Below are 23,185 nucleotides of genomic sequence, written 5' to 3'. Positions count from 1 at the left end.
CAGACAGTATTTCAAACCCATAGAATCTCGTATTTCATACAAATCAAAGGATATTTAGGAAAGTGAGTGTCCTTTACACAGTTTGAGGAGCCCAAATAAAACATATAGATTTACATTACCGCCAAAAAAATTCACATAATTTTCCAGAGAAGCATGGTAATAACTTAGGTTGTTTTTCACTGTCTTTCTGATGAAAATATGAACTCTTGCACTGCAATGTAATTATCTTTCCCAACTCCTACTTCACAAATATTGCACCACTCCAACTTTTTTCTTCTTTTACTTACTTTGGAATTTAGTATTGCTCAAAGTTCTCTTTCAATTATTCTACATTTGTTGATTATTTTAATGCACTGAAAATCTGCACAAAGAGGAGTTTATACTCTCTCTCTCCAACCACAAAAATTACATTCCACTAGTTTATGGCAACTTAATTACTGCATGTTTTGGATTAAAACACAGAGTTACAGCAGGTAGATGAAGGAAGGTGTCTATGTGCTTATGCATGTACACCCTCTTAATTTGTAAACAAGAATTAAAAAAAACCAAACAACTCCACAACAAAATCTTCCCAGATTCTTCCAGCTTCTGCTAAAAATTATTTAAAACTTAAATTCTTTCCCTTCATCCATGATTCTGAAGACTGCTGGCTTTGTCTCTCTGCTCACATCCAAAATGTGTAGTAGTAGTGGGAGACCACCAGAGGAAGACCCTGCAAGGGCAAGCCTGTGATGAACAAATGCTGTGTACACCATACATCCATAAAAACCACATGCAACTCCTGACAAGACAACTTCACAGCACATAATAGCCCAGTAACAGAGTTGAACTGAGGTCAAGCCTGGAATTACTGATTTTAATTGTCTTCTTTTAATTTTTTTTATCCTCCTGGCTTTTTTGTATTGTAAGATCACAAATAAGTTGTGTACATATTGGTTCTGAATAAAACACTGAAACATGAGTTTATTGTTTCTCATTGTTGGAATTTCCTAGAGGAAAAATATTGCCAAAACAATTTAATAGCGTATTCAAAATTAAGAGTGCATTTTGACCCAAGTGACTATAAATTAACCCAAAAAAAAAAGAAGGAAGACAATAAATTCTTCATTTTCCAAACAAATCAGGAAAATGACTGCAACAAAAGAGCATTTCAAAGAGTCAGTGAACAATACTGAGAAAGTATGTCTGCTCATCAAGGTAAGGACAATTCATTTGGAGGAAAGACTTCCACAGCTTGAGGCTGGAAGCTTTGTGTTTGGAGAAATGTGCTGTAAAATATTAAAATATTTGAGAGTCGTTAATTTTTGATTCACCTTCAACAAAACCAGGGGAACTGTATCACTCAAATGCGAACCATTTCACTTCTCATAAGATTCCATGTGATTTCAGTGAAGCAAGACATGTTTCCTGTAAAGCACTTGCATGATGTGTTTTGAATTTGTTTCAAAGGTGAAGCTTTTCCCAAGATCCCCACATTGAGGACGGTCCTCATGCCTCACAGTGTTGCTCAAGGCTGTTGCCAAATATCGCAGTACCAATTGTGACAATCACGGGAGAAAGGGGAGTTTTCACAATAGGAATTGTGCAATCAGATTAGCCAGTCCAAGGAGGATTATAAAGATGTGAATAATCAGTGCGGGCCACGTCAGCTGCCCAGCACGGTGCAGGGAGATCATGTAGATGAGTGATGGATACACGAACACGAAGGCCAGACCACATGTTGCTCCAGAGTATCTGAGGAAAGAGAGAGAAGAGGGGAAGAAAAAAAGAAAAAAAAGAATGAATGCTTTGCCTTTATTCTTATTTCTTGTTGTAATTTCCCCTCACCAAACCAATGAACAATCTGGATATCTGCAATCACTAAACATCAATTTTTGTTCCTTACTGACCTCTACACCCTTCACTAGCACTTAATTATCACCCTCTGTGTTGTTCAGCCCCTTGCTTGCTTGTACCTGCGTTCTGACACAGCTCTGTCCTTTCAGTCACACCCTGTGATGCTGTTGGGGACTAAATCCCTTACTTAAGACTTGATGTTTCTTTGGGGAAATTTGTCAACATGCAACAGAAAGAGACTGGACAGTGCATCCTCTGTTACACATCCTTTACTGTCAGAACTGCAAACCTCATAGCAGCCCAGCCATCTGAGAACACATATTAAAGCATTTAAATATAGAAATGTTCCTGAATGTGCAATTCTTATTTTAATTTATTTAATGAGCTTCTAGAAATCATTCTTCAGACATAAAAGGAACAACATGCCCTTCTGGTAACATGATCAACCACAGCAAGGGAAACATTTAACTGCTCTCTTTCTAACCTATCCCTTGCTTACAAAAATGTTCTCATTATTTTCATCTACTAAGAAGCCAAATGTTATTAAGTAACAACATATTTTTTTTCATATATTTGAACATTCCTTTCCAAGGAATGATCAGTCTAACTTGCAAGCATGCATGTTAGACTGTATAAATTTATCTGCTGGAAATCCACTGTCCAACGTGCTTGGTTACTATGCACAATATAGACAAATTAGATAAGCACCAGTTTGCAAAAAGAGATATGTGTTGCACAATGTTTAACCAAATTAGGCATCAGGAAGAAATTCTCTCCTGACAGGGTGTTGAGACATTGGAATAGGTTGCCTAGGAAAGCTGTGGATGTCACGTCCCTGGAAATGTTCAAGGCTGGGTAGGATGGGACTCTGAGCAACCTGGTCTAGCAGCAGGTGTTCCTTGCCCATGGCAGGAGGCTGGAACTTGATGGGCTTCAAGGTCTCTTACAACCTTAAGGTCCATTCTAGCATTCTAAGAGTCTGTGATGACAATTTAGTTGACCATCTCTATTACTGGAATACAAAAAAATTTACTACAAGGAGAGACAGAAGAAAAAGAGGAAATGGGAAAAACCCTCAAAGACCAGCCACTGAGCAAAAGCAAGTTATTTTGCTACTTTGGTCAGACCCAAACCTGTCATTCTGGTTTTATAATTGCAGATTTCAGTATTTTTAAACACCTCCCTCTCCTGGTTGCTTTAGGAAAGATGCAAACCAAGAATAAATGACAATGCATATAAATATGTTGACGTCAAACATAGTAAAGTAAGAGTCCTTATTATTTCCTCTAATATTTTCTAATTATAGAAATCCAACCTTTTCAGCAACATAGTAAATCTAAGATATCATTTAGAGGCACTTTGATGCCACTTGCTTTCTTGGATTTTTATTATGGACCTTCAATCCAGGTTCCAATGGTCTTAATACAAAACAGAAACTTGAGAGAAGAACACAATAACAAAGCAACTTTTCTTCTGGCACCACATTTTTTTATGAGTAGAGTTACAAAGTCCTGAAGTACACCTCCAGTAAAACTCAGCCACCTCAGACAGAGAGGCAGAATAACAGATGTCAGAACTTTGCCAGCTGATTGTTTACACACCAAATCATTATTTACAACTTAAGAAGGCATAAGCTTCAGAAAATATAAAGGTACAATTATTAGTGCTCTTTTTCAACATCAAGACACAAACGTAGTAACACCACAGGGAAGCTCACTGCAACCAACACTCACCTTATGATACCTCCTATATTTGGATAAAATCTTGCCATTGCTACTCCAGCTCCTACAATGGCTAGGTTCAGGATAAGCACATGGAAAAGGCTACAGGAAAGTGAGAAAATAGTGTTAACATGTTTTATTTATTACAAAATACCACCACTGTCCTTCATTTACTCTAATATTTAACTGGTACAGGGATGGTGTTTGCATTTGCATGACTCACTCTATTAAAGCTAATTAATTTCACAGCAAACATGTCATCTACTGAATATTCAGAGTGCGAATTTCTAGTATTTTGACTCAAAATATTCTTAAGAAATAAGAATGTGCAATTTGGCAATTCTTACAAAAAATATCATACATGGTACTCAGCACTCAAGTATTTCAGATGGACATTCAAATACCAAAGAAACAATACTGTATAACTTAATTCCCACAAGAAAGAATTAGCTTGTTCGCAGAACGATTTGAATTGCTCAAAGTGAGCTAATGGAAACCAGAAGAAAGGCAAAGATGCATCAAGTGGAAAACATTACAAACACTATTAAAATTTGAACTCTACTGCATTTTGATAGAGGACAAACATTTAAAATGCTGGATGTCTTACAGTATAGGAACTGTAATGAACTACCTTGCTTCTATCCAATTTATGCTGAATTTTTTTGCTGAATTTGTTATTACAAATAATTTCCTGTTGCTTTCCTTTTGCATTAAGGATGAGAAAAATTGAGATTTTCTGTTCTGCAAAACCAGCTTTTACTGCAACAGACAAATTCAGTGCAGTTATGCACAGAGCTGAGACTCAGGAAAGTATCACTTTTCTTTCGGGAATATGAAATGTTGGCATATTTTAGCATAAGGTAAAGTCAGGAAATAGAATAAAAACCTGTGATATTTTGGTCACACAGCTGTTTCTATGAAGGGAAAAAAGAATTCTCACAGAGGAAACATACATACACTTACAGGTTTTGTTTATTCTTCTGGAGAACATGATTTCCTAAAATATACGAAACCTGTAAGCCAAGGCTAATTTTTTCTTCACTGTAGAAAGTATGTGTATTATGGAGGATCTAACTAACAAACTTTTAAAAAGTGACAGCTTCCATGGCTATGGCTGAAAGGCTGCCTGCCAGTTTCCAAGTTAGGAAGAAAGATTAAAGACATAGAACAGTCTCATTTAAGTTCAGGGAAATGAAGGTAATTAAAACACAAAGGAATAATTTTAGCAACGGACTGTTTTTAACCTTCAATCTTTTAACATTTATTTCAAAAAGACAAAAAAATTCTTCAATTTTGTACATGACATTTTAACAGTGGTGCAAGAGGAGTACCTTAGAGATCAACAATTGCAGTGAGACTGCAGCAGCTGTTTAAGTTTTTTCTGGATATAAATCTGGTAAGACCTCATGAACAAAAAATAAAATACCAAGAATCAGACTTCTTAGGGACCAAATGTGTACACCTTCTCTAATACTGCTAAGGAAAGCCAGTTAACTGACCTGTTCACAAATTACAAAACTGAAGCAGAAAGTTCATGGACACACAAAATGACAGTACTTCTTCCATTCTCTTTTTGCTAAGATTATTTTTTTAGCAAGAGGGACTAAAACCAGTGCAGGCTTACTAATTCAAAAATCTTCTGCAAATTTGTGTCAGTTCAGAGTATTTTAGTAGAAAACCTGAAAAATCTCTGAAGTATTTTATTCTGGCATGCTTTGAAGACGTGATTTTGTTGTTCAAAGCTGTTGTTTTAAAAAAAATACTTCTAGATTCTTTTAAATTTTGAAAGCAAATAGGGGTGTCTGTATCTTTGGTGTGAAATGAAACATCTTTCAATTTCTTGATCTGGGAAAGGATTATTGGGTTGAGGGAGGGACAATGTGTTCTGGCTCAATTGAAAACAATTTCTCGAAAGTCCTCAAATGCTGACGTCTCCAAAGCAATTCAGTACTTGCATAGTAATGCTTTGCAGTTTTCTCTGTCAAGATTAATCAGATTCCTCAAGAACAATACCAAAATCTGAAAGAAGGTCTGAAAAGGCTTTGCACCTATCTGTTTCAATGTGAAAGATTACACTGCTTTCTCCCCTGGAACATCCTTGCTCCTTTCTTTACCTTTTGAAACAGCCTGAGTTGTAACCATGACAGTGGACAACAGGTATTTAACCAGCAAACCCTTTCTTTTACCTAGGCAGATAGTCACAGCTCAGGTCATCTCCAGGATGGAGAAAAAGTCTTGATCTTGATGGAGAGAAAGGCATTACCATTTATGAAAAAAACCCTACCCTTCTGAAAAAAGTAAAATCTGATACCTAGGGCTACAAGTAGCTACATTATTTGAGGCAGTACTTTTCTTAGGACTCTAGAGCTCCATGCAGGTGTGTTCCAGACAGGACAAGAATTTCTCATAGCCCGTGACATTTTAATAAGTTCTGAATTGCTCAGGTTTAGCCTGACACTGGCTTACAGTAAAGTTAATACTCACAACACACTGCAAAAGGACAGTCAGGAAAACAGCATTTGGAGGCAGGGGAAATAACCACACCACTGCTTATTACAATTATATGAAGAAAAGTATTTAGAGGACATTGGAGATTAGAAAAGATTTGGCCTGTTTGTGCTTAATCACCCTGGTCACATACAGGGGTTTTCTATGTGGTGTAACTTTCCTCATCACGGTCAATGGCAGCAGAGTTGGGTGGCCCATGCCAGGGCTGGACTGTCTGCCTGGGCAGCCTGGATAGGGCTACTGCTCTGAGGCACAGGTTGGGCTGCCTGAAGGAGGCTGTAATTCACAAAGGAAGCACATCCATGGCAAGTCTTTTCTATTCTGTCCTCAGTCTCCATACTCTCAGCTGGGCAGCTGAAGATTCTAGCTCTTTTCTATAAAGAGAATCACTGCACACCTGCAAAAATCCTGCAACCCCACAAAAATGGTAAGGGAAAGGAGAAGGGAAAAAATTAGAAAAAAATGCAAGCTTTCCCCTAAGTCTTGCGTTTTTCTCTCCTGGCAAGGTTAACTTTTAAGATTGACAGAGGGGAGAAACAACCTTGTATGCCAGAAGATCATTAAAGGGCTTGCTCCATCAAGTTCTCTCCCACTGAATGGCAGCTACTCGTAAGTCACTGAACAGCAGTGACCACATATATCTAATTAACTTTGGCATCCTCAAAGTAAGAATCATGTCAAAAACAGTGAAACCAAACCCTAGCACAGGGGAAAATTAAAGACAGAAACTGATTTTAAATCCCCCCAAGTTTTAAGTTCTCTCAGAAGTTCAAGACTCAGCATGGAGTCACAGGCTGAACGCACACAATAAGGGAAACTGGAAAGCAAGGAAAGAAGAAAACCAGGATCACCCAAGTAAGAATATTTGAGAGGCTTCTGTATCTAAAAATGCATTTTCTTCCTGGAAATCTCACTCAAGTGGCATTGGTCAAAAGACAATCAATCACAACCTTTAAGAGAAGCTAGGCAGAAGTTAGAGGAAGAGCAGACAAGTAAACATGCATGCAAACAGAAGAAATGTATTTCATTGCATCAGAAGACATATGTCTGTGGGAGAACTGGCAGGTCTGCTGGGCTACCATGGAGTAAAGGGATGACAATCAATAAGGAAAGCTAAGTGATTTTTGTCTATCAGCTTATTTAACCTCTCAGAACAGGAAAGATGTTAAAAAGGTTTTAAAAATCATCAGATGACTGTTTAAAGCACTTTATGCACACTATATAATTAATCAAGGGAATCTCTGTCACAAATATTACTGTAGGAAAGAGCCAGTAACAATAATAAAAAATTGGCTTTCTGTACACATAAGAAGATCCAGAGTCAAGCAAGAAACAGCAGATAAAGCACACGCATCTGGCCCTAAATCAGCTGTTAAATGACGCCATTACAAACATATCTCATTTTAGAAAAGAAAGCAATTACCCAATACATAAAATTTTGGCCTTCCTTAACAACACCAGGGAGAGCAAAGAGAATGAACAGTTCCTTGGGTTTTGTCCCAGTACATCCCTTTCCCTGTTGTAATCTGTTTACTAGCACACATTTTGCAAAATAAAAGAAGGAATTAGGATGCCTTTTCTCATTTCTAAATCTTTTGTAGGAAGTAGAGAAAGGCTGAAGGATTTGTGGATTGAGTGCACCCTCAGCACCAAGCTGTGTATGATGCAGTGGACATTCTGGAGGGAAGGGATGCCATCCAAAGGGACCTGGACAGGCTTGAGAGGTGGGACCATGCAAACCTCAGGGAGCTCACCAAGGCCAAGTGCAAGGTCCAGCACCTGCACTGGGGCAATCCCAGACACACCCACAGGCTGGACAGAGACGTGATTGATAGCAGCCCTGAGGGGAGGGACTTGGGGGTGATGGCTGATGGAAAACTCACCATGAGTGCTCCCAGCCCAGAAAGCCACAGGAATCCAAAGCAGTGTTGGCCAGCAGATGAGAGAGGGGTTCTACCCCTCTGCTCTGCTCTGCTCTGCTGAGACCCCACCTGAAGCACTGCATCCAGCTCTGGGGTTCCCAGCACGATGACAAGGAGGTGTTAAAACAAGTCCAGAGGAGAGCCAGGAGATTGGGGAGAGGGCTGGAGCACCCCTGCTATGAGGATGGGCTGGGCAAGGTGGGGCTGTTCAGCCTGGGGAAGAGAGGGTTGTGTGGGGACGTCACAGACATCTTCCAGTATCTGAAAGGGCCTACAGGGAAGCTGGAGAGGGATTCTCTGACAGGAACTGGAGTGCCAGGGCAAGGAGGAATGCATACACTCTGAAAGAGGGAGATTTAGGTTAAATATATGGAAGAAACTCTACTGCGAGGGTGATGATACACTGGAACAGGTTTCCCAGGAAAGCTGTGGATGCCCCACCTCTGGAAGTGTTCAAGGCCAGTTTGGATGGGGGTCTGAGCAACCTGGTCTAGTGGAAGTTGTCCCTGCTGATGGCAGCGGGGTTGGGACAAATGATCTTCAAGGTCCTTTCCAATCCAAACCACTCTATGATTCTCTGTGATGATGCCTGTAAGAAGACTGCTGTGTCTAGCATGTCTACATGTGTCTTTGAGTTTAAGATAGGCAGAGACACAAGTCACTGATACATGTACATAAGAGCAAGGAGAATCCTCTTTCTTAGAATCAATGGTGCTTTTGCTCTCCTCCTGACTGTTGGAAGACAAGGCTCCCATTCCCTTTCAGACAAGCAATCTCCCACTGTTCAGCTTATGTCTATTGGGAAATCTGGGAGTAAAAAAAGTTACATATTGTCTGTTTAAGCATTTATGTTTGGAGAGGCTGAGCTGCTTCATCACTCAAGACTATGGGTTAGTAGGATACACTATAGGTACGCAGCAAAGAGTTGTTAACAGAAAAATAGCACTACAGAATAAAAAGCGTGACACAAAAGAGATGAAAATCAAGTCTTCAGACAATAAAAGCTCCTTTGAAGATGAGTATGCAGTTTCTCATTATCATCAAGTTATAATCCATGGTTTTCCAGAAAAAAAAAGGATATTAATTATGATGTTACTTTTGGTAGATTTTGCCTTTGATTAGATAAAAAATCTAGACTATAAATTCCAAAACAGGAAACTAATATCTTGGTGCTTTACTATAACCACTTTCAGATAAAGAAAAAGGGGTAAAACCCAGAGAATGAAATTGATCTGAGCAATACAATCACACCCAGGAAATAAAAACTATCTGGCAGCCCTGTAAACATGTGTGAGATCAAGCTATTTGCTTTAAGTTGCATCCATACAGAATTCCATTTATTAACTCAATGGGTATCTGTTAACTCCACCCACAGCAGCATCAGGAATCCACACCTGCAAATAACTGCTGATGTGAAGGAGCCTGGCTTTTAAAACCAATGAGCTTCCATGTGAAGCAACCAACAGCTTAAAAATGGAGATAGGAAAATTTCTAATGGAGACTTGGACTGAAGGAGGTGTTTCTGTTAGGGGTTTCTGACTTTGTTGTTTTTGTTGTTTTGGTTGGAAAATTATAGTCAGAAGGCAAATTTACAACATTTCTCTCATCTGCTTTTCTGAAGAAAATTTAATATAAGAAAGATGCATCTATGAAAAGATATGTGATTTAGTATATAGAATCACAGAGTTAAATGAGGCTAGGTTGGCAACAGAGATCCTGCTCTTTGCCTCCTTTTTCATCCTTTGGGCTCACTACTCACACAAAAATTTTCTCCAGGCATATGACCCAGGATATTCTCCTCCATATATTCACCTCGTACAGACATCTAAGAGGTAAAGCATGAATCTATACAGATCAATCTTCTTATTGCCCAAGAGCTGTTAGCCCTGATTAATGAGGATTTTGAGAAAATAATCCAATTATATTAAACTATTAGTAGAGTGCTTATTTTCCTACACAAAAAGCTACAGAAATCAATATTTCCAAGTAGGTTGTTCAGAGTAAATCAATAGGTTCTCCAGTAAGATACCAGTCTATGTCAATAAGAGCAAAAGCTTCATATTTGTAAAACATATCCCTACAAAATCAGCTCTGGAGAAAACCAAAAATACTGAAGTTTTTCCTAGAGAAGTGATAAAGTGCTACTAAAGGAGATTTGTCATCTTAGGTGACTGGTGAGAACCAGTCATGAAGACATATTCAACAATCAGGCAGTAAATCTTTACTATCCTCCCACAGACATGTTCTGTGCTTGCTACGAGCCTCCAGTAAGTCTTCACTGCATAGAAAAAAACAAGGGCTGGCCTTGTAAATGCACAGAAGACAGAACCTGAAGGTTAATTCAGTGATTTCTGTGCTGTGTTTGAGACACCTGGGACGCCAGAGAGCGAGAGAGAGCCCATCAGCCAGAATATGCTACCTTATCACTACAGGTTGGAGAGACTTATAGGGCTTCCTAGAAACCATTTTTAACTTCTCAGAAGCTTTAAATACTTCACTACAAGGAGTCTTAAAACAAAGTAAATTTAAAAATGAGTGAAGCTACCCACAGGACATCCTGGAGACAAGAATCAAGCAAGCATTTGCATCATCAAATTCGTCATACCACGAAGGCTTAAAACAGCAAGCTGGAATTAACCTGAGAAGAGACTGGCACAAAGCTGCAGGTTCTGGGAGAGCCCGTGAGGGAAACGAAAACCATTCTGGTCAGAGAGTAACTAGAGGGAGGAGATAGGAAAAGGCACATCCACATAATATAAAGGACAAGACTATTTCCCAGTGGCTGTGAAATCCATCTTTAGCACATAAATAAATGGCCTTGTTTCCAACAGTAACTTGCAGCAGTTCCTAAAAACCCCAATGTTGAACTGCATACAATTCCAAGTCAAAAAAAGCAGGCATTTATTTCACTGCCTAATTTTAGGCATTCAGTTTCTAGAACCTATTTCAGGACTCAGAAGAAACCTGAAACTTGGAACAACATCTCTGCAGACCTGAACTGCTGATGCCACAGAGGAAATACACATTCCTTTCTGAGATTTTTTTTTTCTTTCCTCCATCAACAGTAATTCACAATACAAAATAAGAAACTTGGAGATTAATGGCAACTTCTCAGCTGTGACAAATTCAGTACTCCAGTACTCCAAATAGAAATGTCCTAGGTTTTATTTAAGAAACCAAACTAAAACTGAAATCTGCATCAGCTCTTCCCTGGAGTACAGACACTGTACAAATGCAAGGGTGTGGCTCATCTCTGAAATTAGCATGTGAAAAGCTATTTTTATAAGCATAGCAGCAGCCCAGATAGCATAACTAACAACTCACTTAGCTATTAGCTCTGTTTAAAAACAGATGGATGATTACTAATCATGCACAATCAAAACAAAGATGGCATGCTGAAAGGTTAGTATCTGGAGTATATGTTTTTCACAGCTTAAAGATTGCTAGATTAAATGCTCCTGGACTAAACAATTTTTTTCCCTGCACAACTTTTCTTTTGTCATATAATCGCATAACCCAAAGGGAGTGTGTTGACAAAATTAATATTTATTGATAAAATGAAGAGCTAAACTAAAAGAACCCCCCCCACCTTATTCTGCTCTGTAACAGTCCTGATCTGCAGGCGTGCCTATTCACCCTGACTCTACAAACTCTATGAAACTAGCTTATGAAATGAACCTAATGCACAAAGAAAATCCCCAAAAACCTAGCCAAATTTCTGACAACAGAAAGCCAGTTAAACAGAGTGTGCCAAACTATTGTCAAGAAACAGACTTCTTACCTTGGGTAAGCATTTCCAAAAAACTGTCTTAACAGCTGAACTCGTGCCAGATAGCCCAACAGTGGGTATACAGTCATCATTTGGAACAGTAGGAATATTCTTGCAACAAACGACATGATGTCATCACTGGGAAAGTTATCTAGAAAATTCTAAACATATAAGTAATGTTACACATCAATGGTTGCTTGTATACATCTATCTGCTGGGTTTTAATATCTATATGCCAGAAAGAATGGGACAAAACCCAAACAACTACAATTGCTAAATGAACTCTATAACATGAAAAACCCTCTCCCTCTTTTACAACTGCCTTGCCACAAAATAACAACCAATTTTTGAATGTTACTAAGCAGATGTCAGGGTTAATGCCAGTATTACATAAAGAATTGCTTTCTGATCTTCTGAACACCCTCAAACAATCCAGGCTTTGGAAAGGCCACCTGACCTTTAAGGCAGATGGATTCATATGCTCCTTTTATCTATCATACCATACCTACTTACTAAAAACAGTTACTTAGTGAGTAAAACTGCATTACATACAAACGAGGAAGGGACCATACACTACTAGTGGGAACATCTGAAAAAGTATTATAAGACTTAAACATCACAGAAATATATAAACAGCTTCATAAGTACTTGAGATAGCTAAGAAAATAAATTGGAAGAAAATCATGCATTGCATGTTATTTAAGTGTGGATTTCATCCTGTGAAATTATTTCAGGTGGTTAAAAAAATAATTTCATTGTTTAACAGTGGTACCAGTTCTAACTAATCCACAGTCAGAGGAAGCCTTTAAATGCTACCTTATTGCTAAATATTATGCCAGAGCTATAGAACACCTGGCATAAAATGGATCCCCCACTGATACTGCTATCTCTGAAGCAATTTAGGGCGTGGAAATCAGCTTTGCCTAGAAGCAGATAAAGAGTTTTTGGCCTTCACAGAGTATTTCATGTGGTGCTATTATCAGGAGAACTCTGCTGGAAAGGCTCACCAGTGTCAAACTCCAGAGGTCAGACTTCAAACGTAATTGCAGTGAGGACTCCTATCTAAACAAGCTTGCTTTCACATTCTATTTCTTCTGGAATCCCAATGAGTTACTGCACACACTTCTCAGGATTAAAGAAGCTATAGAAATGAAAAGCTCAATCGTTCACTTGCTCATTTGGGTCCTTCATCACTTTCACAGAGTATTTATTATATGTTTGGTTTTCACTGAAATATTGGGAACCATTTATGAATATAAATGAGATAACACAAGCATTACTCATCTGTTTGGTAGTGCCCACAAGGTGTCCCACCAACTGACCACAGTCAAGTGCAGATGTTCCCACCAGGATGAATCATGAAGCAAGAAGCAGTAACTGGCGTTTTTTTATTGTGTATTTATTAAAAGGTTAAGGACAAATATGGTATCTTGGCATGTATTAGGAAGAGCATTGCCAGCAGGTCGAGGTGGGTGATCCTGCCCCTCTACTCAGCCCTGGTGAGGCACATCTGGAGTGCTGTGTCCAGTTCTGGGCTTCTCAGTACAGACATGGAGCTCCTGGAGTGGGTCCAGGTCAAGGCTACAAAGATGGTCAAGGGACTGGAGCACCTCTCTCACAAGGAAAGGATGAGGGAGCTGGGCCTATTCCTGTTGCACCTCATCAATGTATACAGGTATCTGAAAGGAGGGTGCCAAGAGGATGGATCTGGCTCTTCTTGATGGTGCCAAGCAATAGGACAAGAGGCAACGGGCAGAAACTGATGCACAGAAAGTTCCAATTGAAGATGAGGAAGAACTTTTTCACAGTGTGAGTGATGGTGCACTGGAACAGATTGTGTCCAGAGGTTCTGGAGCCACCCTCACTGAAGATATTCCAGAACCATTTGGATACAATCCTGTGCCACATCTTCTGGGATAGCCCTGCTTGAGTAGGGAGGTTGGACCAGATGAGCCACTTTGGTCCCCCCAAACAACCCATCTTGTGATTCCTTGAAATATATACTACAGTAAAATATCTCACCTGTTCAATACATTCTTTGGATAATGGTGGAGAAGGAAAAGATGCAAAAATTATCACTCCAACATACAGGTATGTTAGTCCAACCAGGAAATATGCAATAGAGAGGTCTCTCACCTGAGGAAAAACAAGATTTTATTTTGGCCAGCACTTACACACAAAACCAGATGAAATAAAAACCTCATAAGAAGATTTCTATTTTATGTATTACTGTTACTTTTATATGCATTACTTCCTTATGTTTACTACTATCCCTTGTACATTTTTATTTTAACTTCCTACTACTTGGATGGAGACTTCAGACCTGGTTCTAATCAGATCAGAAGGCTGCAATACCCCAAAGTGGACCTAGACATGTATTGTTTATCTCTCAACATACAAAAAAGGCACTATGAATGAGATACACCAATAGATGTAGCATGTTGTTTTTTATGCACTAGTTATTAAAACAAACAAGAAATTCTTACTTTCTTACATTCATCTATTCCTAATAGGACCTTTGGAACATAGACACACAGAAAGCCCTATGTTAAATTTCTTGTCATAAATAAAATCTTGCAAAGACATCGGTCTACCCAACTGCAGATCTAACTACACTACATACACTTAAGTATGGATTTAAACCTAGACTTCAAAGTTCAGTTCTGAAAATTTTGGCTATCTTTTTAAGGTATATAATATATACAAATATTTTCCACAAAACAAAAATAACCACACATTTATTACAGGAAAATAACTGGCAAAACTAATTAAGTACTTTATGAAACTAGAGAATTCACATATACATCAGACTGATCTCACAGCAATGTACTTACTGAGTTATTCTTCTACATAAATTCCTTCCTTTGGAAATAAAGAGGGAGACCATTTGTTTCTAGTTATTAGCTAACTAAATTCTGTATAAGTTTTGTTACAGTACAAAACACTCATCACCTTACAGAAAACCATTTGTTCAGCTGCTGCTAATCATCAGCTTCTTAAAGGATTACTAGTAATGTTTCAATACATGACCCTATTTTCTCAAGACTGAGAAGCAAGTCTTACTAGCCCAGGCATAGCACCAAATTATTAGGATTATACTGGTTTCCAGAGCAGGGTGATAATTGTCACCTCCAGCCAGCCCACTGAGCAAAGCTTCCTCACATCTGTGCATGGGAATGGTTCCCTAAGTGCTTCTTCACATTATCTTATTGACAGAATAAGCATATCCTACATCACTCCAGGCTTTGCCAAGGGCAAGGCAATCCCCAAGGAAATTATAAAATACTAGATTATGAGTTGTGAGGGAAATTCAGATGGAAGCCATTTTTTTGTGAAAGACGTGGAATCTCCTATTCATTTTGCCAGTGTTTTTGGCGTAGAAGATTGCTGTCTGATAAGAAATATTATTTGCCTTTTAGGGGCCGACGGCAAAAAGGAATCAGTGTGATTTGAACATGTTCCAGGGTCATGTGCCATCCTTCAAGCTCCCAGCAGCTGCACATTTCTAGCTGCAACCTCTTCCTTCTTCTGACCACTTAAATGCACAAGGAAGATGATTCCCTAGACTTCACTCTCCTCATACTGGCCATTGAGTAAGGACCATCAACTTTCATCAGAAGCTGAGCAGTAGCCTTTTCTTTAAATTATATGCAGAATTTCTCCTTGTGACATGAGAAGCTGTACAGGTTTTTATATATCATCTACATCTCCAAAAGCACTAGTGCCCACCCACTTTAAGAACTAATTTTAAGAATATTAAATATGAGCATCCAATTTCTTGCAGGTATTTATCAATAACTTCCATTAACTGTAGGACTCAAGAGACACAGTAATGTGGTTTTGTAAAGAGATACAGACTCTCATCTCTTTAGGACAGGACTTGGACAATTTTTCAAAACACATCCAGTGTGTTTTGCACATCTTAATGCAAATCATCTGCCAAAACCTGCTTTAAATCTGGTATTTTAGGTGTAGTCCTGGCGCATAAAAACAGTATTGTAACTCACAGTTGTTATTTGGACTCTGCTTACACATAAGTTCTAGAACCAACTGTAAAACTATTTTTGCTGTGATGAGTGCATGCAGTTGTGAGGGCAAGAAATCTGACATAAAATTCTTACGGCTTCCTTTGGACATGAAAAATGGTAGATAGGTGGTGTGCCATTACCTCCAACAGGTACTTGCACCAGTACTAACCAATTCATGTTTCCAGAGTTCTTAAGGGGGTATGCCTTAATCTGCACTGAAACTAAGTGCTGAGATAATTTTGGTAATTTATTTTCATAGCATGTAACACAACTATTTTCTCCAAGTGTTGTCACCATACAAAGAGTACTCAGATTTTGATCTAATAGCTATTAAAAAAGAAATAGACAACTTGAAAACCTGGGTTTTATTTTTTTCTCAAACATCCATCAGCTCCCTTCCAAATACATGCTTCTGTGTATAAGATGGCTACCTCTGTACAACAACATGGGTTTACATAACAATAACATCTTTTGATTAATGTTCATTATTCCTCAAGAGACCTGGGTTCACTCCCTAAAGACGTTGACAGTACTGTTTAGACAGCCTAATTCCAGAAAAAATCAAAGAATACATGGGGAGAGATAAAAGGATTATTTTAAGTAAGAGCAATACCTACACTTTTTTGTTTTAAATTTGATACTCGAGGCATTTACATTCACACAAAGTGGACATTGCTGTGGTGAAAGCTGCCTAAGCATAAGAATATAGCAATTCTTACAGTCACAGTTTAAGAATCAAACTTGTAGAAAAAAAAATGTTGGAAGCAGGAAGTATTTGTAGAATCACAGTGGGAGTCTCAAAGTATCTAAGGTAACATGCACGTCACAGTTCATAAGGATCACAGCCTGATCCCTGCCATACCCTTCTCAAACACACCTGAAGTAACAGACAGATTTTCAGACAGAGCTTGGAGAGCATATGTTAGCTGCAGTTACTTCTGACAGGGAGCTCTCCTGGTCAGATCCACAGAACAAAAAAGTTGTTAGAAGTGCTGCTGGAAGAAGAGAAAATTGGGTGATCAAGGCCTGCAGCAGCAGTAGAACAAAGGAAGAAATCAGCCTCCTAACAAAAGGATGAGTGTGGAGCTAACAAAGATAGCCCTGAAAGTACAAGATATTGTATCACATCCACAGACCAGTCAGTACTCAGGTGCTGGCCAGACCTGCAGCACGGGATTTGACAGGGCACAGAGGAGGCTCTGTGGCTCTACGGACATTTCTTACATGATGCTGCCACAGGCTACTTCCAGGCCTTGATTTGCCTGCTGGATGCCATGGAGAAAACAGTTCACTTCCTTCCTCAGTACCAGTGAAAGCTAGTTTGTGGAGTTGCTTCTTGGATGGAGAAGCCTGTATCAGTGCTTAGTAATGATTACCAAATTTGAAATACCCTTTGATCATCCCATTTCAGACTAGTCTTTTCTCAAGAGAGATGCTGTCTCCCTAATATCTCAACAGGACTTTGATCTAGATCATAAAAATAGACTTCACCTGCTCGTGCATCAAGGGCAAGTAGTAACATTTAACTGGATGACAAAAATAAGTACTTCACCAGGATGGATGATGCTGTGCATAATTTTGGCAGGAAACAGAAACCAATGGTATGGCACCATCAATGGGAGCTCAGTCTGTTTACAGGGAATAAAGTGTCTCAATACTGCAGAAAATAAGTACCATTTACAGCTCCATGCCTTCTGCAGTTAATACCTAGACAAAAAACACCTCCCCACTCACAGCCTTTCTCCCAGAGATATATCCACAAACAACTGTCAAGAGACAGCACTAGCTTATTTATGCCTGTAGATCATGGTGGGCTTGTGTAGCATCCATAGTGTTGCTCAGGGAAACTGATCACAGACATCAATCAGGAAAAAACTAACCAACCAAAACCCACACCTACACTCCTTTTTGTGGCTGGGTTACATTTCCTATGCAAATTGTTTTTGAACCATTTGACTGACACTGTACAAAAACTTATGCTGATAAATACAAGGAGGCAGCAGCAGTGGGAGATGAGACCAGGAAGGTCAATTCTGAACTGCAGACTAAAAACCTGCTCACAGGGCTTCTCCAGGCTGTGCTGCTGACATGTGGCTTACTCTGGTGCACTGCTCTTCTCTTCTCACACCCACACCACTGTACAGGAATAGCGGCCAGAGCACTCCTCCCCCATGTGTATTTTAGCTTTGGGCTGTGATGCACGCCTGTGACCAGAATGGAAGCTGCTATTGTTTTGAATTTCTGACTCCATAAGAGGAATGTTATTGTTTGTCTTACTCTCTTCCACCTCCCCAGAGAGTTGCTCTATGACCTCTAGTTTCAGTAAGTTTTGCTCAAGACTAAAACAGTGCCTTTCCAGCTTGCCAAGTTCTGTGCCTTTTGACAGAACACTGAGGGGATGCCATGTTAGAAGTCCATCAATAAAACAGTGAAGTTTTTATCCAAGGAGTTATGTCAGTATCAGATACTGGGAGCAGAAAGCATCTTGTAAATATATTGGAAAAACCCCCCATGACTTATGACAGAGGGCAAGACCCCTATACACATGGAAATCTCCCACTTAGCCCAGCAGCTTAGTGACATAATCACAAAACAGCTCTTCAAGAGCACAGGTACTTCATTAACATTTGCAAAGCACTTTTGAGACCTAGGTGAAAAGCTCTTGTACAGCTACAAAGAGGAAAGGCAATCTCCAGCCACATAAAACTACTACAAGAATTACACAGAGATTTGTTTTCCCATTAGAAATCTTTCCTGCCATACTTCAAAGCTGTCCTTTCGAAGCAATTTGAACATTCTTCTGCAATGCAGAGCTTGAGATCCATGCTACGGCTGACTCAGAAATTCAAGTTAAGCTCCAGGGAGGGTATTAGAAAAGCTGATTCAAATGCACGCAGCAGTTTCTTCCTCCTTCACACAGGAAAAGCAAGCTGGAGAACACTCCAGGTGCTGCTCTTTGCATCTGATTGCTTGCTTCGATGTAAACAGAGGGGGAAAATACACAGGAAAACCTTGAAGATGGAATGAGGGTATCAGCATATAGAGCTGATTGCTGGTGATCTAGCCTTTAGAATTTGAAAGCCACAGTTAAAGAGAAATCTTGCCCTTCTCCACATCATAAGATTTTCTTAAGGAAATGAAGAAAAAGCTTACTTAGCTATCTTTGTCCAGACCTTCAGATGTTAAACTGATTTCTGAGGAGCCCTAAGCCCTCAGAAGCCTTCCTGGAGGAGACTGCACAACCCCTTTGCAGATACATAATTCACAAGCTGGTCTTGATTAACAGGTAAAAGGAAGTAACTAGGCAGACTTTTAAAGCTCTAAGAGGTAATCTCATTGCATTGGTACATAATCTGCACTTCACTGTCAAATAATCAAATCTGATATATTTTATCTGATGTGCTGTATAGGCATCTGGTTCTTAGTGATGCTGATTCAGTAGGGGGAACAAGAGGTTCCAGAGATTCCTTACAACCTCAAGCATTCTGGGATTCCATGATTTCATTACAGTTTTTCATACAGCTAGTATTTAAAAATCTTCTTATGTTATTGCAGGTACCTTTACAGCTAACATTTTAATGAAGCTGGACAAGAATCCTTGGAAGTAGGGAGGAAAAAATAAAATAATAAAAATAATTAGAGTAAAAGTTACTCTCAGACTCTGTGTATTGTATTTACTCCGTTTGGTATTTTTAAATGGGAAGATATTAATAAAGAATGGAATTCCATCTGGAGGAGCAGTGCTTAACTTTTTCAAGGGCAAAACACCAGTTCAAAGACTATATATCACAAAGCCTCCTGATCCAGGTTTCAACGTGCCAGATTTGCTAAATTGTGCCAAGTTTCTCTACAGACTTTGACTAGAATTGTGAGACAAAACTACTGAAGCAACTCTGAGAACAGGCATTACCTAGACCTTGAAACTACTGTTCAGGATTCTGCTAACATCAGTCACATACCAAATATTTCCCACCATTTTTCATTCTAAAATTGGTCAGTTTTCATTGAGTCCTACAACACAGTCAAGTCATCTGCCTCTTGTGTGCAATTTGGCCATTTAATACCAGCTGGTAAGTTTGAGGCATTCCTCAGGGCTTTTATGTAAATGAATTTGTAATTTATCTGTTACTCCCTCACAGCAAGGAAAAGAATGTGTAACTTTTTTCTTATCAAATCACAGGAAAATACTACCGTTGTCTGGCAATCTAGAATAAATAAGCACAGTCTTGTGAAGTTACTTACATTGTTTTCTTGATTCCTGTTATTCTGAAGAAGTGTGATGACACAATTGTGGATGAAGAAGGCAAGTGTTAGAACCCCTGTGAGCTGAGGGAACAGAATTCTAAACTCTAAACAAAGAAGAAAAAGTGTTTTAAAATTACTTCTTTGAAACAAACAATGACAAAATGCAGACGACATACAGTGCTGTGGACAGTACTGGCAAAGGCATGAACCTCCACCTTGAAATGGGACAATCTATCTCATATCTGACCATAGCCAATGCAGATACTTAATCAGGAAGTACAAGAGGTATGAAGACAGTAGCGACTATAGAATACACTTTCCAGCAAGGCTTCTCTGATAGACTCCAACCATCAGCGATCACTAGGTTAATTTAAGATTGGTACATACAAGGTTTTCTGCTCCTCAACAGTTTAACTGGAAATCATTTGTGAAATTGGAATTGACATCAGTGAGGCTGTATACGTATGGGTTCCTGAAGAAGAAGATGGAGGGAACGGGGCATTTACCCTGAGAACACTTTTAGCTATTAAGAAGTTGCTTATGCTACCAGAAGAAAAATTACATCTGTAGATATTTAAGAGGTTCTGCTTACAAGACAGGGCATAAAGAAAGGCAAAGCAATTTCTTATCATGCTTCACAGCATGTATGAAAGGAATTTCCTTCTTTTCTTCATGGGAATAGCATTGTTCTGCTTCTTTTAATACTCAAAAGTATTCTTTTAATACTCAAATGTTCACAAGATGGTGGTTCTTGAAGTGCTGCAAATGGTCTAGGAATTCACCAATGCATAACACCATTAAAGCATCATCCTAGTTGGTATTACCTAAGAATGTATTCACTTTTTAGAGCGCTAACAGCAATTAGAGAACCCTAAGATAGTCAGCTTCTGAAAAGCATCCAGAAGTATAGCACGACACTCTTCAGAGGTTCACAAACCCTTACAGAACAAACCACAGAGAGCTCCATGCAAACATATTTAAAATAGACTTCTGCAAAGTGCTATGAAGTTAGGAAAGTAAACACACTCCAGGCAACTAATGGAGGGCTTATCCAAACTGAAAGAATAGGCTTTCCCTAGAGCTGGTTTCACTGTACCTTCAATATCTAATTAGCATGATGTGCTACTGACAGAATTGAGAGCACAGGCGACTTCTGGCCTCGACTTCCAGGCTCGTTTTCCATGCACTACTTCAATCTCAATAATAAAAAGCAAACTGACAGTTTCAGAATCTCTTGGAAGCTGTATTTGTATGCATTAGCTACCTGCTTTTTCTATCTCCTAGCAGTAGGAATTTTTGCCAAATTAATCAAACTACTGGCTGCTGTATTTCTCAATGGCTTGCAGCACATGCGTCACTACAATCCATTTTTCTCATTTGTTTCTAAGAACAGAAGAAGGGATACTATTCTAATGTTCAGGGGACAGCTCCCTAGAGCTAACTGGTCATAAAATTCTGCTTATTGTAAAGGATGGGGAAAAGCCAACTAGGACCTAACCTTTGTTCTCTTATTCCAGGTTTCTTAAAAAAGAAACTTGATCTCTTTAGGCTAGCTGTTCAAGCAATACCAAATGCTTCTTGTTTATAACTATGGCATCTCACAGAGGAATTTATAACAGTAATTTGGAAAGAACAAATAGGCATCAAACAACCTTCAATAAAAACAAAAACCTACTGATGGCTACTGATGGGAAAAAAAGAGCTAATGGGTGTTTGAAAGAGAAGAGCAACTAAGATTATGGCCTAAAACTTGAGATAGACTGGGAAGTACAGGAAAACTGTACTTGCAAATTATGATGAATGAGCTATTTCATTTAAGCAAGATGTGTGGAGAACTTAAATCACCCTTAACAGTCAGTCTGTCTACAGCTTGTAACAGTCAGTCTGTCTGCAGTTTGTCATTTCTAATTCCTACTGAAATAGGCATGATCTGAAACTGGTACAACTAGAACTTAAAATAACATAGGTGAAACAGGACTAAGGTAAGCCCTCTGCCATAAGAGATATGTTGAAGATTCCTCTGATAGGCATTCCTTCTCTTCCCTACTGTTGACATTGCCTGTTAACTAAGGAACATCACTGGGAAAGGGATTCCTTGCCACTTGGTCTGGAGGGATCTTTCCTCTAGCTGCAACAGCAGACAGCATTTCTTCTATTTATGTCTCAGAGGTGTTAAAAGGTAAATGAGAAAAAAAAATTAAATCTTAAACTCACCAAATATATACTTCACCACTGCATTTTAACTATCTTACCTGGTACAAAGAATTCATTCTCTGTAAACCAGTTGAATTCTAAGTGTATTCCCAGATGAGCAGCCTTTACTGTAACCAGAAAAACTAAGTAGACAACTGAAATTGTACCTGGAAGAAAAAAGAGGCAAACAAATACCATGATATAGTACGAAGTATTTATTCAGGGTTTAATTTCTCCTCCATCCATCTAGTTACTAGTAGTCAAACAGTTATGGTTAGTATTCATTCCTAACAGAATACTAGGTCTAAACTTCTTTTTTACTTCTCTTATAGGTCAGAGGGAAAAAATAATGCACATGCACACAACGTAAACTTCCAGCAAGTTTAATAACTTCCCAGTGCTGGTGACAGCAGCGGAAGTATCCTGTAATCCCTGCTGCTGGGCACGTAGGTCTTTAGGCACAAACAGACCAGTTCCAGCTTCCACTGCCAGGATTTCAATCTAAGTGGAGACTGATCATAGCACTCCAGCTATTACAATGTTCACCTACTTTTTGAGCCAAACAGCTCAATGGAAAGTGAAATTACTGCACTTCTGAACTTTACACTGGGAGCTAGAAGTTGGTAATGACCCTTCAATGCTACTGATTAAAACGTTGTGTTAATTGTAACTTTGGATAATCTTCATTATAATATCAGATTTGCATTCCATCTCATTGGTTAAGAGGCATCCAGCAGGCACCTGCACAGCTTAAGGACTAAAAATGAGATCACAGATGGGTATAATGCCTTGCTGTGTATACCTGTGGAATGGAGGGTATATGGTCTCGTGTCAGATCATTTGAAAGAGATAAGAGCAGAACAGTAACTACCTAAAAATTGAAGGAAACTGAACAACAATAATTAAGGCTACTGCAATGAACCTCATGGCCAATAATGCTGCTAGTGAGCAGAGAACAGGCAA

At 39.0% G+C, this 23,185-nt stretch overlaps 1 protein-coding gene across 2 annotated transcripts in view; it reads right to left on the bottom strand.

The window, feature by feature from the left end:
- Positions 1–842: 842 nt before the first annotated feature.
- SLC38A9 (solute carrier family 38 member 9) overlaps positions 843–23,185 on the bottom strand; it is a 44,490-nt gene continuing 22,147 nt past the window's right edge. For both annotated transcript variants that reach the window (XM_005421986.2, XM_031057849.1), the window contains 6 exons: positions 22,282–22,389; positions 20,027–20,133; positions 13,779–13,892; positions 11,769–11,917; positions 3,570–3,659; positions 843–1,734 (listed from right to left, as the gene is read on the bottom strand). In XM_005421986.2, the coding sequence (XP_005422043.1) occupies positions 1,569–1,734; positions 3,570–3,659; positions 11,769–11,917; positions 13,779–13,892; positions 20,027–20,133; positions 22,282–22,389 (734 nt within the window). In that variant the 3' untranslated portion in view covers positions 843–1,568. The remainder of the gene's footprint in view (positions 1,735–3,569; positions 3,660–11,768; positions 11,918–13,778; positions 13,893–20,026; positions 20,134–22,281; positions 22,390–23,185) is intronic.

The sequence above is a fragment of the Geospiza fortis genome, unplaced genomic scaffold, assembly GCF_000277835.1.
Source record: "Geospiza fortis unplaced genomic scaffold, GeoFor_1.0 scaffold443, whole genome shotgun sequence".
NCBI lineage: Eukaryota > Metazoa > Chordata > Aves > Passeriformes > Thraupidae > Geospiza > Geospiza fortis.
This window is presented reverse-complemented; position numbering and strand designations above follow the sequence as displayed.